General features: G+C 38.8%; 1 protein-coding gene across 5 annotated transcripts in view; it reads left to right on the plus strand.

The window, feature by feature from the left end:
- ADGRV1 (adhesion G protein-coupled receptor V1) overlaps positions 1-18,969 on the plus strand; it is a 291,124-nt gene that overhangs the window by 123,966 nt on the left and 148,189 nt on the right. For 4 of the 5 annotated variants that reach the window (XM_074570871.1, XM_074570873.1, XM_074570872.1 and 1 more), the window contains 6 exons: positions 1,862-2,269; positions 3,279-3,463; positions 4,657-4,906; positions 5,082-5,221; positions 6,864-7,024; positions 8,095-8,195. In XM_074570871.1, coding sequence (XP_074426972.1) covers positions 1,862-2,269; positions 3,279-3,463; positions 4,657-4,906; positions 5,082-5,221; positions 6,864-7,024; positions 8,095-8,195 — 1,245 coding nt within the window. Of the gene's footprint in view, positions 1-1,861; positions 2,270-3,278; positions 3,464-4,656; positions 4,989-5,081; positions 5,222-6,863; positions 7,025-8,094; positions 8,196-18,969 lie in introns of those variants that run through there. The other variant, XR_012584987.1, reaches the window with a different exon arrangement.

Raw genomic sequence — 18,969 nt, forward strand, 5'->3', positions numbered from 1 at the left:
GTAACACCAGACTCTTCTGTTGACTCTTTTATCTCTAAATGAGAACCTCATTATTATTGACAGATGATGAAGGTCCTCCTTTAGCGGAAGTATCACAGCTGCAAAAAAATCTATTCCTTCCATTTCCTTGTAGTTGTGACTGCAACATCAGGGCACAGGCTGCCAGAGGGATTCCTCTAATTTTGCCATCACATTGGCATAGTGCTTAGCCTGATCTACTTTGAATATGTGGGATTTTATACCTAAAAGCATTATTTCAGGGGAGGGTTATTATAACAAAGCCTTATGTGGCCAGTATACTTCCATCACCCTCTATAATGAAAGGTTTTGCATTCTATTGTTACATTGCCTGCATATCTATTTTAACTGCATCGGATTCCATGGTGTTTCCATGCATTTATTATACAGGAGCTGGACACTGTTTTAGTTAGAGTGTGTGGTAACGAATTTTCAGTTCTTTCCGGTCAAGAGTTCATTATAACTTAGCTGTTAAATGGAGAAGAAATTGCTACTGTCCAGTGTATATTTAGGCTAAAATACAGGACGCAATTCCTTGTTTGTACTTTTTATGTAACAACCCTTCTTTGGATGTTTTTAGGTTTTGAGGGTTCATGGCTAAGTACCAAAGTACTGGTACTTTTGGTACCTGTAAAATAAGAGGTCACAGCAGACAGGAACCGTGAGGCGCTGACTGGAACCGGACACAGGTTTCTAAAACGTTGTTGTCACTAGTGCCTTTATGACCACTTATTTCCCTGTTTCCTAATTCTCAATTGGAAGGGATGAAAAAAAGGAAACTTCTCACTGGAATTTGCACAAATCAACATGATCGTGTTCTAGAGCTCTTCTGAACTGATACACACAACATAGATTTACAACGTTCTCCTGCAAACTCAAAAAAATGTCTGATTTGTTCCATAAGTAAACTTTACTAGTTAAACTAAATGCTTAGAAAAGGGGTCTCGTATTTCACAAATAAAAATCCTTGGTTTTTTACAGTAGGAGACCTTTTTAAGATTACTTAACAGTCAGTATACGATCTGTACTTACTAAACGAACTGACACTATTGAAAAATCACACAGCTGAGTAATAGCCTAGAATGTTAGTTTCGACTTAAGGGAAGTTTATTATATTACCAGATAGAATATCAAGGTTATGGCAACTGACAAAAAGAGCAAGAATGTGAAGAATGAAACAGTATCTGCAAACCTCAAGGAAGGTAAAAATAGTGCAACTTCACAGGGAAAAGAGGCCACGAGCATTCCTAGATAAGTTCATCTGTCTGCCTTGTATGTCTGTTCTATGGTGTTTGCTTTTCCTTTGGACCTAAATGAATTGTTCTCCGTTTAAGTAGTTATACTGTGACTGAAAATATGATTAATTGCTATTGGTTTGGGCACAGATTTCTAAAACCTTTGCTTGCCTTTTGTTTAGTTTTCATATATCTGTAATTCCTGTCTGTACCCTGAATTGAGGGACTTCATGCTGCAGACATAAACTTGCATCAAACCCTCCGGAATTCACCCTACAGATGTGCAGACGCTTCTGTAATATCCATTCACACAGAAAAGCTTTGTGAAATTTTCTCTGGAAAAGAAAGAGAGGGATCCTGTTTACTATTGACAATATATATAATTCTTCCCCTAGGCTGTCACTAACCACAAGTGACAGACTGGTATTTCAGGGAGGTATTTCATTTAATGTAATTGTTATGTCATTCTTAACTGCATTTTTAAAGGGGACTTCTTCTTTTTATATTTAAATTTTACCCATTTAAAATATGTGTGTTCTACAGCAGCTGATTTTGAACAATTGTATCTATCATAATGTTACCTAAAACTCTTTTGGTTTGTTTTAAAGGAGCTACAAAAACCTGAACCTATTGGTCGGACCTTCGTATCTCCAGCTGTGGCAGGACAAGATTTTGCCAGATCTGAAGGTTTATTGACTTTTGAACCTGGACAGAGAAATACCTTTCTGGATGTGACCCTGACTCCAAAGACGGCATCTTTAAACCCATTTCCTAAACGTTTCCAGGTTGTACTTTCTAATCCCACAGGCGGTGCCAGAGTAGATGACGTGTATGGTATTGCTAACGTCACCATTGTCTCAGATTTGGACTCCTTGCCAGTTTGGGGGCTGATCGATCAACTGCATCAGCCTCTTGATGACACCATTTTACACAGAGTCCTCCAGAATCTGAACGCCAAAGTGGCTACAGAAACTACAGAAGAGCAGCTTACTGCTGTGACACATATAATAGATAAGGTAAATATCCCCTGCTCTTTGTGAACGGCCAATGACTTTAATAAGAGTGTAATAGCACATAGGCCTGATGAGATCGAGGTTAGCGTCCACAGCAATGACTCGGGGCCCAGACTGCAAAGGTAAAAATAGAAATTATGAAGTCCCACAGTCAGGGAAGAAGTTTGCCACTAGTTAGGATGGTGGCAGGAAATAAAAAATCAAATAGGTCAAAAAGAGCAACCAGTATTCATCTTGCATGTGTACCTATAGCTCAGGATTTTCTGCTGTGCACAATTTTCCCTTTCACGACATGTTTTCGTAGAGCTTATTATGGTTTCTTGATTCTCAGGCCACATCTCTGGTTTTTTTAGCCCTGGCACAAAACAGTGAGGCCCAAGGCGCGCTCGTATCTTCACTGCTGTCTGCAGCCAACACACCAGCAAAGCCTGCCAGGGCTGGCTGGAGTCTGCTGTGCCAGATGACCAGGCATGCAGCTTGTCTTTTTACCTGCAGTAGCTTTGGGAGTCGGGTTGGCAGAGCAGCCGAACACTGCAGCGTTGCACTAAGTTCTGTGAAAACTCTGGGACCAGTTTTATGCCTTTCTGGCTCTTCTGGACTTGGGAAGAATGCAGAGGAGCTGGAAAATTACTAAATACCTAGACACACGGCAGTATAACAGTATTAACAAGCAACAGTTCACTTGTGATTGTTGCCATTTTGACGCAGAAAACAGAGAAAATAATGTCAAAAATTCTCAGGACTCCACAATCTTCAATTTGTGAAAGAGTGAAAAGTGCCACATGGTTTCTTTAATAACCAAATCCCTATTAGTAAGTATGTCTTTGTGTAGTTTTGACATAGACTGCGTCTCACACCTTGGCAGCAGTGATCACAAGGTGGGAAAAATATTGTGAACTTTCAGAATGAACATCGGGATAAAAATGGAGGACTTAACTACACTAACATGAGGAAATGTTATAAGCAGACTTCTGTGCATAAAACTATGTTTGTTTTTCTCTCCTCTCGCTAGGTTACAGATGTAGGTGAAAAACAGTTACTCACTGATAAAAGCAGAAGTCTTTTTTATGAGATACTCTGTGCCCTGGCTAGCCCGAAACGTGTGGACACGCGAGGATATAGCCTGCTTGCCGAGGTGACTGAGAAGTTTGCGTTTTCCCTGTTGACGGGGATAATGTGTGGATCACCAGGAGAAAGGTTAGAACACCTGAATTCGTAATGTGTTTTCGAAATATGTGACAACTTACCAATATAGTCGAAGTTTAAATGACATTTTTTAGAGAGGGGACTTGTCTATCGTCTAAGATGTGATCTGTACGAAAATGTGTTGCACTGTCACAATCTTGTATCGGCACTGTAAGCTGCTGGTGTCACAACTAACTGGTACGCTGATACTGGGTTGCTGTGGGAGTAGGATTCAGGAGATCTGGGATGTACTAATTCACCTTTAGCTTAAATATTGCCTGGAAAAGGATCATTAATCTTACTAAGAAAATAATATGTAATTGTATCATGTATGCCCTAAGACTTAGATGACAGTAAGTAACCCAACATTTCTGCTGTAATTTCTGTGTCCTTGGTTTTGCTCACTTGAACATTATTTAAAGAACATTTAAAACCTGCTCATAGTTTTTACATGTAGTTCCAAATTGCTGGTGTTGTCTGCAAGTGCGTAGTGCCCTGTGGTCAGGCTAATGGGCAGGGGAAATGGGTCACTGCAGAAATGGATGACGCTCTTTTATGAGACAGGTGGTTTTAAACAGTGGGTTTCTCCCACTGTGAGTCTATTAAAGAACTGGTAGTTGAATTTAGAAAAAAACCCGCCTTCTTTTCCCTCAGAAAATCAGCACGGTTTAGATTTCTATATCAGCTTCTTTTGGAGATGTAAATTTTCGTGCCATTTCCTAAGTTGTAGGCAGTATGAAGCCCATCTCAGCCAAAGACAGTAAATAGCATAAATATCAGCAGTATCCTGAATAGTGTCCAGTACTTGAAAGTTCAAATCTTTTATTCCAAGTTATTTTGCCTCATCTGTTGGGAATAAGAAATAAAGCAGGACCATCAAATTTAATGCCTCTCCTTCGTGTAGACTCATCTCTACATCAAGTTATAAGGACGAGTATTATGATAACCTCGTTTACCACGGAGGGGTTTTGGTTGCAGACCATAGTGAGCAAAACCCAGGGGGGAAATGGTGAATCTGAAGTACCTAATAATTCAGCCCCTCTTTTTTTCACAGAAGCTGAAACTGTCTGTCTACTCAATGTCATAAAGCCTAAAAATGGCAGAAGAATAAAATCCTAATTACAAAAACGTTTTAGAGTCATTCTGTAAAGAATAGCAAAATCTCAGATCCACTTACCAGCCCTGTTGCTTTTCCATTTCAACAGAGGTAAAAACATCCTTGACAGCTGCCCGTACATCGCAATAATGGCTCACAACTGGTTCCCTCAGCAAATCAATGGACACAGATTTGATGGAAAAGATGGGGATTCTATTCAAGTGCCTGAACATTTACTAGAGGTCTCTGTTGTATTGTCGCCTCCTCAAGAAGAGAGCTGTGAATCTGTGCAGTTCACAGAATACAGCAGTCAGCAGTGGTTCCTTACTGGAGATAAAGAACTTGCCCTGAAGAACAAGGTTTGAAGATAATGCCATTTATTTTTTCAAGAAATTAGTTTAATTTAGATATTCCTCAAAACGTCTTGAATGTATTTAAAATGTGAGCATTTTTGTCTGTGTCTCTGATTAAAATGAGCACTGACTGTTGAATTTTAATATTAAATTTGTATTTACGTTTTATGTGGTGTTTCAGGTTTTTTCTATGAGTTTGAAGGGTCGGAGTTCACACCCTTTGAAAGATAACAATGAAGTAATTTATCGGATATATGCTACAGGAAGTCGGATTGTTCCACAAAAGTCTCTATGTCTCCTCTGGAATCAAGCTGCTGAAAGGTTATTTTATTAATCTGTTTAGTTTTCCAGTTTCTGCTGTGAACCTGTGTATTTGCCTAAGATGTGATAACTCCAATTAGATCCTTTGCAAGTTTGAAATTCATCCATTTCCTATCTGTATTTTTTTTTCCTTTCCTTTCTGGGTTTTGTACTAGCACATAAACTTTCCATATAATAAAATGCGTAGTTATTCTAGCTCAGGCATTTTTCAGACTTCTACTCTTGACTTTTTTCACCAAAATATGATGTAGATTATGTAATGAACTGTTAGGCAATGCTGACAGGCCATAACTCCCAGAATTGCATCACTTTGTTAATATTAATGACTTTGTACCCTTTACAACTTTATCAGACACCACTTCAAGTCCATTCTTATTAACGTAAAGAATTAAACCTGCTTCTCTGGTATTGCTTCAAGTCAGTGGCTCAGAATGTTCCTAATTTGCTAATATCCACTCTTTTCTTCGCGTCTGTGAAAGATGCTGTGTAACTGAGCAACAAAAAACTCTTAAGGGGCTCTTTAGGGATTTCTCTAGACCAGTATACTCTCGTCAGTAGATGCTAAAAGTAAATGTCCAGGGAAGACTAAGGTGAGACGAAGCATCAATAGTAGTTCCCCTAATACTATATTCTCCAGTGACTCTATGAGCTGAGAGTGAGTTTGTGTATTTTATACCCCAAACGATTTGCCTACTGCAAACTTAACTAGTCTTTCCTTGCATTTTTGACGATGATCTCATTATTACTTTTTTGACAGAAAAGCCATCTGCTGTTGGTTGTTTGGTTTTTTTTTAATATTGCTGCTACTAGCTTATGTTGATGTTTCCTGGTTTTTAGAAGAAATGGTGAACTGCTGATCATTTTCCATTCTTGTCGCTACTCATAACATTGCAAAACATGGAATAAAGTTTTCTTTATTCTTCTTTCTTCTTCAGTGCTCCGTTATTTGATTAGCCTGTGTCTTTCCCATTCACACGGTATAAATGAATTTGGAAAGAATTACGTTCGGTATCCTGCTGAGGTCTAGTTGGTTTAGATTGGATTTCATTAGACTGCCTGGATTATATCAGTCTGTCACTGATATAAACTGTTTCTCTTCAGAAAGAAGGTGCAGCAGAATTTACCTGTATGCTCTCCTTTTACCTAGACGCTATTGTCACAGAGCAGATGTGAGTTCCACCAGAAATGGCTAACGATGTCACCATTTTTCAAAACCAGCTCAGTAACACTGAAAGAAAACAAAACATAAATCATAGTTTTAAAACAACCAGTAGCAGTATAAAATGAAGTGTTCTCCATAATGGGGTAAGGTATTGCACAAATTAAGTCGCTATTTGAAAAGTCAGACAGACCTGTAAATCTTGCAGAAGGTTGAAAATCATAGCAAAAAAAAAATTCTCCAGTGGAAGAAAATGTTCATTATCATATATTTACACTTTTTTTTAACAATGAAAGTTAAAAAAAAGCCATAAACAATATTTTAATTTCAAGTAAATGTGCTATTCTGAGCATCGCACCCAAAAGATTACAGAAAAGACCTATGCAATAGTTTAGAAAACTTGTTGTTTCAGAGATGCAAGGATTTTCGAGCCTGGTTACCATGTAAATTACACAACTCCATTTCCAGCCTTTTGTTTTGCAGCTGGCTGTCTGATAGCGCGTTCTGCAAAGTGGTTGATGACACGTCAGACTACGTGGAATGCTCTTGTTCTCATATGTCCATTTACGCAGTCTATGCCCAAACAGATAACTTATCGTCATACAATGAGGCTTTTTTCTCTTCTGGATTCATCTGCATTTCAGGTCAGTTGACTTAAGACCGTTTTCTCATTAATAACAACTGATGACCAGTAAGACTGATTTTTAGCCATTTTAGTAACTGATGACTGCCTTTTGACGTGGAGGGCTGTTGGAGGAATGTTAACTAACTTCATGGCATTAAAGTTGCCATCTGGTCCGGTGTTTGCACGCTGACAAATTTTGCTGTTGAAAAAGCAAGTCCAGCAAAGAAATATGTTTCCTTGTGATGTTTTATTGAAGCATGCAAAGGAGAAAGATGGCATTCATTTGGGGGAAGGAACTTAAAATCGTAAACTCACCAGCGTCTCTAGCAGCAGCAGTACAGTTGTCCTCTTTGTCAAATCTTTCGCTTTCCTACCTAGCCTGAAAGCTCTTTGACAATTTTGGTTGACAATTTACACTCAGAAGTGATAATTTGAGGGAGACAGATTCCATATCATGCATATAGAGCTCCATTACCCTCTGCTGCCTAGTTGCTACCTAACGTCTTTGGAGAAGACAGAGAGCTTAACTCAATCATGACTCCATTGACCGCTACGATGGCATTTACAGAAGTCCCAAAGCTAAAGGGGTTCTTAGTCTAACCTTAAGGCACTGAAATGGGGTTCTGGGTCTGCTCTTGGTGAGGTTTATGGCTTCTGTACTAGATCATCGCTGTATGAATAACAACAACAGTGCAAGCAGCTAAATCCCCTGCTTATCCTCCCCCAGCAAACTGCCCTAGCAGCCTAGGCTCCGTGATTGTTTTAAAACATCAGCCATAAAAAAGAATACAAAGAAAGAGAAGAAAACCCTCTGGTTTTCACCTACTTCATACAAATTGATTGTTTTACTTAACGATAATGAAAGAATTTTTTAGCAGAAAAAATAAACCAATTTTAAAATATAATTAAGCATCTACCTTAGACTGTGTCAGCGAAAGTAAAAAAAAAAAAAAAAGACAAACTATAATAAACAAATGTAATGACTGGTTTACAGAAAAAAAAAGTTAATTGATGAGAAAAATATGTTGTTATCTAGCATAGTATATTAGCCTAAGCTAATTTCCTTTTTTCTTGTTTTTTTCTGTGTAGGTTTCACGTTGGCTATTATCTCCCACCTTTTCTGCACCAGGTGTGCAATGTTTGCGGCTAAACTTCTCACTCATATGATGGTTGCTTGTTTGGGTACTCAGGTAGGAAAAAATGCTGAAGTCTCCAAATTTAATTTAAGTAGATCTTTACTTTCCTTTTCCTTGCTTCCATGGCCATGTCCAGACAGACCCCCTTTTGTTTTCCACAGTGTAAACGTTTTTGGAAAGTGTAAAATTTCAACATATGATACTTATAATTAATCCAGTATTCATATCCTGTGTTGGGAATTCAAGCAAAATTATTGTTTTCTGAGGATATTCAGAGAAGACTTATGGATGATATAGCCACATGAAAAGATAGTCCTGCATGTGGAATAATAAATGTTTTGATGATGGGGTATAAAATTGAGACAAAAAAGTTCCATCATCAACATCATTATTCATTGAATAGATTATTATCAGTAATCATAAATTCTGTGGGAAGGGTTTATTTTGAGCAGTAGATGATGAAAGCTCTTTTGCACTCTAGTATTTGTAGGAAAGTATAGTTATGAAACATTTAAATCATAAAAGAGAATAAACTGTAGAAAGTCTTCCTAGTTCTGTCATACTGGTTCAAATAGTAGGTAGTAGAATGTCAGCAAACTGAAGGAGCGTATAAAAGGAGAATATTTCTCTCTGTCCTATAAAATATAACTTCTTGAGCTTTGTTATCATCTGGTGAAATGGAAAGCTATGAATAACCTCGAGTATCTTAAAATTACTTTATGGAAAGATGCCTTAAGAGGGTGATTTTATGTATATTTTTCGTGCTATAAAGATGATGTAAATTCCAATTTAAATATATGCTGAGGATGTTGACAGAATTTAAGCATATTAGCAGGCAGATACTTAAAAGAACGTGTCATATCAGGGAAACACTGTAAGTAACTGAAACAGCCCTGTGTTACCTGTAACTGCTTAGCAACGAGTGTATCTCCGCGACAAGGTTTTGTGTACTGCCACAGTTAGTACATCCTTTTATTCATGTTACCTCATGATATAGTTCTTGGTTATACAGTGGAGTGCATCGATAATGTTCATCACACAACTGGACTTAAAAGAGAAGGAGCAGGAAAGCTCCTCACAGCACTTCCAGAGATCATGGGATACCAGAAGGTTTCTCACATCTTTGTGTGTAAAAGTATTTTGACATCTCAGTTCTTGATTTTTGAAACACATACTTAATGTTTTTCGGTAGTTCTGTGGAGATACAGAGAAAGCTAGTGCGTTCCCAGGGTCTGTAATGTGCAGGGTTGTAGATGTGCAGACCTAAACTGGGACACACAGCTCATGACACAGGTAAGGACTTGCATATGGTAATGTGTCGAGATTATACGAAACAAGACGGCAGCGCATTGTACAGTCTAATGACAGATTTCAAAAAAGCTTCTTCTGCTTTTCCATTGCAGTGAATGTTGAATTACCTGTGTTCCGTGAATTGTTTGATATTTTGCGTATAATGGAACTATCTTTATCCGTGTTGCATTCTTTCTATCTCCAGTGCTTTTCCATTTCTTTGGCAATATGTTGCCTTTCCAGTACAGAGAAGCTTGTTTCTTTTTACAGTGAGTTTCTTTTTCATATGGTTTTAGAAGGTTGTTCTCATAAGTGTCCATACCTTAGGCGAAGAGTTGAGGCCTAACTGCATGTTCAAAGTTCTCAAAACCCAAAAATAAGTCATATGTTAAATAGTATCCCAAATCACAATTTGTTGCACTTTGAGGCATTATTTGTGTGACCTAACTTGGTTTTCAGTTTCGGTTTAGTTATTTTCTAAGGTATCTTTATCATCCTTAGAGTTACTTAGCTGCAGCAGTATTTAGGGAACAACTTCATTTCTGAAGATGCTCTGAACATTATTTTCCTGATTTACTGATAGAATTTTAGTTCCAGGTCTTAACAAGCTGCTCAACTTGTGTTCCTCCCTTCTCAGGCCAGTGCTGCAGCTGCTTTGCTGTAAAATGCACGTCATGCTGTCACACACGCACACTCGCCATAGAATGTATAGTCGTATAGTCGAAGCAGGTACAGCTATGGCAAACACTTCGCTTGAACAGCGTATTCAATTGAAATTCAGTGTTCATGAAAGCAGTCTAATCAACTTATCTGCAAAATACGTGTGGAAGAACCTAAACAAAGGCATTTTTAAGGCTTGACCTAAATGGGAACTAAAATAAAAAGTTGTTGCAATTTCCATTAAACGTGCCTTTATTTAAATGTCATAAATGTATCACTTTTAGATTTTCATATTCCGGTGTGCAAGCATATTGTCAGTGGTATGCCTAGCAGTTGTTATCTGCTGACAATTCCAGGTTTCAAACAGTAACCCTATTGTATTGTAGGTTTCTTCTCAAGGTTGAGCAAGGAGCATGGTCATGGTCATGGTCATGGTCGTAGTTGTGGTCATGGTCATGGCTGGAGACCAGCTCAGGCAGAGATTAACAGCCCTGGGCTGGGTTTACATAGAGCTGCTGGGCCTTGGAGCAGAGGGTACAGGTGGAGACTCCAGTGGGGACTGGTCAGAGCCATTAATGAATATTAGAGCACTCAATGACCTGACATAAAGGCAACTTCTCCCATTTTTATGGTAATTGCTAGTAAGCATTTTAAGCAAGGAGGGAGGATTTGGATGTCTTTGTTTTTCAGTCCTTCTTCTTGTAAGTAGAATAAATTTTGAGAAAATTACATATAAAGAAAAACAATCTGAAAGGCATGCACTTCATGGGTGGAGAAAAGTGAGAATCACTGCAGGAAAAAATTACAGAAGGTAGCAGGTTAAGGTAGAAAAGATTTTCTACTAGGGTATAAGAACATAAAAATGCCATTATTGACTTACCTTCTTCATGTACAAAAGTGATAGTGAGAAGTCAGATATCTCTGGCTACTGGAATACTGAGCTCGGTTCTAGCTGCTGAAGGACTTAAAAAGTGAGAAAGTTAACTTCAGCTTGGGCCCGCAGGCTTTTCTATATGCTAGATAGTTTTTGTTTAAAAAACTGCATTTAAACTTGTATGTGATATCCTGACCTATGCAGAATAATTCTTGCGGCAAGTTCCATGTGGTGTGTAAATATAATAATTTAGTTTAACTGCAGAGATACTATTTAGAAAGGCTCCAAACCCTCAACCCCTAAAATCCGTGGCTCTCCTCGTCTCTTTTCCTTTTGCCTTGCAATTATTCTGCAAGTTTGGAACAAAAGTTTTGAAAGGGGATTTTAGCAGGGTAACTGCTCAGCCAGTTAGCACGCTTGGAGAGGAAGCAGAGACAGCTTGGCAGCAGCTGTTGTGGAAAAGAAAGTGACTTTAAGGCAGAACGAGAAGAGAAGGGATATGTTTGACAAGAGCGAACTGAAATACTGCGCTAGCTGTTGTGAACAGCTGAAGGAAAATCTTCACGCAGTTACTTGTGTTGTGATATGTTGGCATATGCTCTGCCTGGAGAGAACTAGCCTGATTGGGAAGCCGAAGCTTAACAGAAAACTCTAAATAGATGTTTGTACAGCTATACCCGCCTACAAGTATTTGGACAGTATCTGTATGGTTAGATATTTACAATACAATTAATAGTTCTGTGGTTTTGCTAACCATTGACTCTGTATGAGAGGACTTTAACTGAGAACTTACTACGTGAGAGTTAGCCCTTAATAATTCCTAGCTTAAATACAAGGAAAATGTTAGTACTTAGCGTTTTTATGAGTAATACTTAGGCAACAGTAGACACTGCTTTTGTACCTACTAGACCTCAAACCACCCTGCAGAATGAAGGAAGCTGGTGTTTCTGTGTGCTGTTATATTTTTACCAGTCAAAAAACCTAAGCAGCTTTTCAGGTTAGCCCCCCTGTTTTATACCTATGTGAATAATGAGTTTTCCTCTAATATCTGTACTGGACGTTTATTAGGCTTGTGTTTGTGGGTTTTTTTGGTTTTTTTTTTTTTAAATTGCTACCAGTGCAGTAATTACTGTTATCTGTAGGTGGCAGTCAAACCTTTTCAGCTCAGAAATTTGCTCTTTGGAGGCAGTGCCTGCTTTGTGGTTGCTCACAGTACTTCGTTCGGCTGTCAGTGGCAGGGAATGGTGATTCACAATGTTCGACCTTCGTTTCATTCACCCTAGAGCTCCCCGAGGTAATGGAGCACTTGTAAAGCACTCAGAAATGCTTCACCAAGCTTTTGGTGAAGCTCATGGGGAAGATGTATAAGACCAGATGTTTCTAAAACCTTCTTTATTCTTTTCCATTCTGATATTTACTCATAGAATCGTGATGTCTCCAACAGACATTATTTCTTGAATCATTACTTAGTCATAGTATTTGGTTTGTTTGTTTAACCAGCGTGTTGTAAGTTCATGCAATAATACCTTAAATGCACAAGGGAAAAAATTACTGGGCTGAGATGTTCAGTTTTGGGGTAAATTTAGGTGAAGGTTTGTATATTGGAAAATCCAAAGTATAATGAGAACGTACTTCACAGTGTCTCGATACAGTCATACTAATCATTAAAATCCTCCTTTTCAAAAAACTATAAGCCTAGATTACCATCTTAATAGGAACCATTGCTTACGGCTCCGGCGCTTCGCCCGGGAATTCCCAGGCAGGCGTACATGAATGAGCACTTTGTACGCGGGTCGTGCGTGTATACCCAGCGTGATGCGTCTTGTCCACGTTAAATTTCGGTGTGGCTGCACGGGCCCTTCCTACAGCACATGCTGAGTATTGCAAATGACACGAACATGCGCCAAGGTCTCCGTTTAGACTTTTGTGTGCCACAGCACTGCTGAACTGCTCTGCATATGTGCGCTAGCTCTTTCTCTGGAATATTTCAACATTACCAATCTGTTTACGGCAATAACTGTGTACAAATTGACGAAAAGAAAGGAACTTCAGGGCAGAAATGAAAAGAGAAGGGATATGTTTGACAGGAGTGGCCAGTATTATTCTGGCCAGTAATGCAAAATTAAAGTCTTAACAGCCAAATAGAATAAAAAGGCATATACGGAACTGTATCATCCTATTTTTGTTAAACAGTAAGTTTATATTTTCTAATTTAACAAGTCCTCAAGCTACAGTAGCACTTAGCATCGTTATCCATCACTGTAGTATCTGTAATAATTACCAAGCTGTGAAGCAAAATTCATCATACCATTGACTTTGACAGAAACGTGTGATAAAGAATTATACTTACTGTGTTTAACTGTTTGAAAGCTGTCCCGTATTCAGCCTGAGCAGAAATACATGCGTACGTGTCAGTTCTGGGGTTTTTTTTACAAGAAATTGTGCAAAACAATTCTAGTTTAAAAATTGTTAGACATTTATTTGAAAATCATAAACTGCAGCCTTTGGAGGATTGCTGTTTTATTATTTGGACTTACTTAGATTTGGGGGGAGACAGAAAAAAAACAATTCTGCCAGAACTAAGATAAGTTTTAAAGATGTGATGAAACCTGCAAGTGGTGATGAAGGAGCAGGATACGAATGAATGGTCGTAGAGCCTGTAGCTTCTGCCGTTGTATAAAAGTCAGACTCGGGCATTAACTGTGAAATGTTGCTTCTGCTGTGTTGTCGTTAATCTTAACCCTTCTCTTCCAAACTAGGGGAATTCTGACTTTCTCCCACACATTTTGTGGGTCTCCCACAAAACGCGAGAAGAAATCATCGTATATACCTGGATAGCGGGAGTTCGCGAAGCGTATTGCAGAGTGAGGTGGGCAGAGTGATGCTCTGTACCGTCCATCGCAAGGGCAGCTCCTGCCGGTGAGAGGCTGAGTCCCTGCCTCTCTCCTGGCAGCAGAGAGGAGTCTTCATCTCTGTTCAGTCCTCCCTTATGGTAAGCCTGAGCTTTTTTAGTCAGATGATGGGAAATACTAATTAAAGGGCTGTTTCTGAGGAAGCCTGGTGCATGGCTTCACTAACCTCCATGTCCTTATGGAATAGGAAACGACAAATATTTTAATGCATTTCTATACAGTTAGAGCCCAGTTGCCCAGGGTGAGGGAATCTGCTTTATAAAACCTAATTGTCTTTGAGGAAAACTAGTCCTGAGATTTCCTTGCTTTGATTTCCTTGCTGTAACCCGACAGCAGTAAATAATGCTGAACGTGGTACCATGGGCCCCTCGTGAAGCTGAACAACCCATAAGGTTGGAGATTGGACCCAGAGGAATTGGATGCAGGGATCCAGAATTGGTGCCCGCTCTAGAAATTCAGCTCCACGTTAACGTGTTTTACCCTGTTACTCTTCAATGTGAAATTTTTCAGTAAGAAGAATGATGAGTAGTAGGTAGCCTTCTTCCTCCCTTAATGTCAGTGTTCCTGTCTTTTTGATAACCATGTCTAAAAGCTCTGATTTAGAGAATGAGCGATTCCACAGGTGTTAAAATGGAAAGTGGAAAAGATTTCCACATCTGTTAGAGGAATATTGTGTTGTTATCCAATAAAACTGGACATCCTTTGTGTTTTGGATTATTTGATGTCATTCAAGTAATCAGAACCTTTCTCAAATGAGCACTCGGGCCTTAACTCCCTCGGAGGGATATCCAAATGGCTTGATTTCTTAAAGACATCACGCCATCTCTCTGTCCATGGACAATGTGTGTTAAGAAAGTTTTGGAATATTCCATTCATCCTGGGACAAGTGAAGTTTCCACAGGGGGGACAGATTTTCCTGCTAAGACTTTTGATGTCATATTTCCTAACAGAAATGTCGTCCTTCCTAACAGAGGAAGACAGCCCTTCTGGTAATCATTTGATCTCACTGGAATAAATAAGTAAATATTCTTGGAAGTCCTGCTTACATTATTTCCACAGGGGCTGGGCTCACACTCAAGAGTAGGTGTTAGACTTCAGCTGATACCGCATGATTTACTTAACTGATCAAATGTAAGAATGACGGTTATGTTTCCCAGCAAATTTGTCTGTGTTTACAAGTAATTTTCATTTTGTAGTAGAAGAGTTGTGAAATTAGTTTAAATTGCTACGTTTCTGTTAAAATTAGAGTTCTGTGCAGCATAGCTAGCTGAGGCTTGTTGGGGACGTCAGAGGGGAAAGATGCATCGATAAGAGTGTTTATGTGGGTAAGCTGCTGTCGCCAGCTCCTTACGTGACGTTTGTATGATCACAGTAAATAAATGTTAGTTGCTTTACAACAGCCGCGCTGTTCCAGGGTACGTGATGTATATTCCCTAATCCTGCTGATAACATGGTCCAGTGTAATACAATACGTAGACCGGAGTCTCACCTATTTATTTTGTTACCTTTGCAAGAAGAATTGGCACCTAAACTTTTGCTCCCACTGACTAAGTTAGTAGGTTTATTACTGAATTAATTGCTTAGTAGGTTTATTACTGAATTAATTACTTATTAGCTGATTTTGGTCATTCCCACCAAGTCAGAGCACGGCATTAAGTTCATGCAGCTTTCTTTCAACCTAGTTGTTGAAACTGCTCTCTGTTTAGTAAGTAGAACTATTTGGGGATTAGTTTACATAAAAGACAATTTCATAGTAGAGTAATCTAAATTGAGTGCTTTTATAGCAAAGCAATGCGGTTTTATGATCAGTAAGGCTCTGAGGGCCCATTTCTATGATATTATGTTACTACTTGTAAGTCCGCAATATCCAAAACTGGATAATCAGTCAAAACTGGAGCTAATCAGGAATTTGTAGTAGAAGAAATTATCATTTATCTCCAGATGTCAGTGATTTCATAAGCTGTATTGATCATATATATATATATATGTACATATTTTAAATATATATATATAAGGTGTCCTCGGGTGGGAGACAAGGTATGTGAGATCCTTCAGAATCTGAGGGTCAGGAAATCCTTATTTCAAGCAGGCAGGCACCCGATCATCAGAACAGGAATTACACGTATTATAGCAGTGAGGAAGGACTTTTACCATAAAGCAACAAGCAGTTCGTTACCCTGATCACCTGGACATCATGTGAGGAAGTGGGAAGACTAGGTGACCCACAGGAACCTTACTGCGGCCCCTTTCCCTTTTTTCCCAGTAGTGGGAGGCGTTTTGCCCAGGGGGTTCCATCGGATGTGACATTGCTGCAGCTCTGAGGGGCTTCACAAGAACGTGACGCCATGTGCAGATACTTACAGCTAAAGCTCAGGCAAAAGTAAAAGGCAATGCACATGCTGTAAGAGTGGATCGTTAAGGTCTCAGTTTAGGGAGTGTGGAGACGTAGGAGCAGCTGAAATATCTCTATCCCATGGAAAGAGATGTGCAAGAAGAAGTGCTCTACTAGCCGTGGCCAGGTGATGGAGCGTCTAAGAAATTAATCTCAAATACTCATATAATTTAAATTTTATGTTACATTTTCTCATCAACCAACACATGATTTTGGTCTCTCATCGATAACATACTTCTACAACAGTACCCGTATATTTCTACTTTTGCTGTTCGTAGGGATAATGCTACGTTACCACCCTTCTTCACTTCCCTGACGTTGAGTCACCATGTAGTGTTAATGCACAGGCTGTTGGTATCTTCTTATAGATTGTCTCCTAGTGTTTGCCAAAACTCAGATATATGAGCAATACTGTAGCATATGTTAGAATGCTGCTACGTTATCTCACACCTCCTGTCCTCATTGCAAACAGTCAAATGTTCTGTTTATCACTTTAAAGTATAAGAGTATGAGATTTCTATCAGCTAATGCCTTCCAGCTCATTTTTCATTATACCCTATTTTTTCCCAACATCACAGACAGTTGGGGACCACACACGGAGAGGAATAGACAGCAACATTCCCAAGTTGCCTATTCATCGCTTTTCTCTATATCTGACTGTGAAGCAGGTTATACTGCTGCCTCTGTCTGCTTCATGCTTTTCATTGTCATTTTCCAACTATTATTCACATTTTCTGCTCCCTTTTTTCTGCTCTCTTTGTTCGGTCCACTCATACGTTCCATTCTGCTTTAATTAAAAGGTAGATGTCTATTACTTCTCCTAATCAGCAAATCTCCCATTGCTGATTTCCCTGCTAAAGGCTTTCCTTAGCCCTGTCGTAACGGAGAGAAGAACCTCAGCAGTTGCTGTTAACCATAAATTCAGGCCTTAGCAACAGCTGTGCAGCGTTAATGTGAAGTTTCCAAAACATTCTTAACTTAGTTTATCTTTTGGAGGGGGAAATCCATAGGCTTTCATAACAATAATGCCTCATGGTTTTCCTTTACAGCTAATTAAAATTATATTAACCATTGAATCTTTAGCTTCTGTTTTTACTCCACCGTCACTTTGTTTGCTTACTTCCATGTGCAAGAATATGTCCCAGAATATTTTAAAAGAGTCTTTTTGTTTCCATTTTTGACAGTTCTCTCATGACCTACTTACTGATATCTTCCAGGCAGCTAATGTTCCATACATAGTAGATTAACAAATGCTTTTCAATACTTAATTGGATTAATTATCGGTATACATGAAACCAGAGGCTGACCTTGGCAGATTCATATGGCAAGCGTAGTTTTAAGAATATTGGGGTCCTAATTGCATTGCAAATAACTGAATAAGAATTTCATAAATACCAGCTTACTAACGATTACAGTTAACTGCGGTTAAATACACTTGCATAATTTTTGATAGTTTAATCATCAGGCTATGGTGGAATTTTGTATGCTGGTGGCTTTGGTTTTGTTCATATGTTGGTTTTTTCCTTTTGTATAGAAAGTGCCTTTTGAAAGTGACTTTATGTGGATTTATAAGAATCAGAAAAACAGGCCATAACACAAAGACAAGAGAGACTGTTCCTTTTGGTTATTCTTTTATTGTCCCATGTAGGTCATGCCAGTATTTTGTTCTAAATAAAATATGATTTGTAACGAAGACACTAATGCAAAAGTAGATCTTAATTCACTCTGAAGAATGACCATGAAAACATGCTGGGAATGATGCTGAATGGTCAGTGAAATAAGTAATGAAGAGTTTGGGTTGTATATTAGCCAGAGGGAGAAACCAGGAGCATATAAAGTATATGTTTATGTGCAGAAAAAAGTCTGATCATGTTCAGTCATGAAAAAAGGCTTAAAACCCATGATGGTTGTGCACAGACTATGTTATATTTCCACATTTCCATTTTACTTGGAATCTTTTTTTGTATTAACGGATTTGGAAGTTCAAGCAATCTAAAAAGAGGACAGAATCAAGGCCAGCATGTGATAGCAAAAGCAAATTTAGAAGAAAAAAACCACCTTGATTACCAAGGAAGAAATGGAGTGCATGACCGCTGTGCCTAGGAGGGCCTCACGGAACAAAATTGCAAAGTATGTGACCAGATCATACATGACTAGATCATGTCACCTTCTTCAAAACATTGCACAAAGCAGTTCAAACCCACTGAGGTGCTATTTTGATGGGAAGCCAGTCAGTGAAGAGGCATCATATGTCATGTTCTTCTCAGTACTTTCTAAATTAATAGCTAGGCAGAACTCACAGCTGGTGGACAACCATCTATGTAAGGAAAATGAAGGAACCGGGGAAACTCTTTTTGGAATAAGATAGGTGAAAGAATAGAAAACTTCTAAAACACAAGGCATGTGCATCAGTAGAAATTAATTTGTGTAGCGGGAACATTTTGCTGGGGATGATAGAATTTCATGTGTCTCTAGGAGAGAAGAGAGAGGGGAATAAGCAAACATGAGAGAATTAACCACTTTGTTTTACTTCACAGCTGGAATGGGATGGGAATCTTCCCTTAGTCAATAATTGTGGGTCAGCTGGCAGGAAGTAACTTGGAAAGCACAGGAATACAGAGTAGTCTTAAGATTGTCTGTCTCTGAGTAAACAAACAGAATTGAATCAAATCAACGTCCAGCCATCTCATAATTTACCCA

Source organism: Larus michahellis, chromosome Z, assembly GCF_964199755.1.
Source record: "Larus michahellis chromosome Z, bLarMic1.1, whole genome shotgun sequence".
Classification (NCBI taxonomy): domain Eukaryota; kingdom Metazoa; phylum Chordata; class Aves; order Charadriiformes; family Laridae; genus Larus; species Larus michahellis.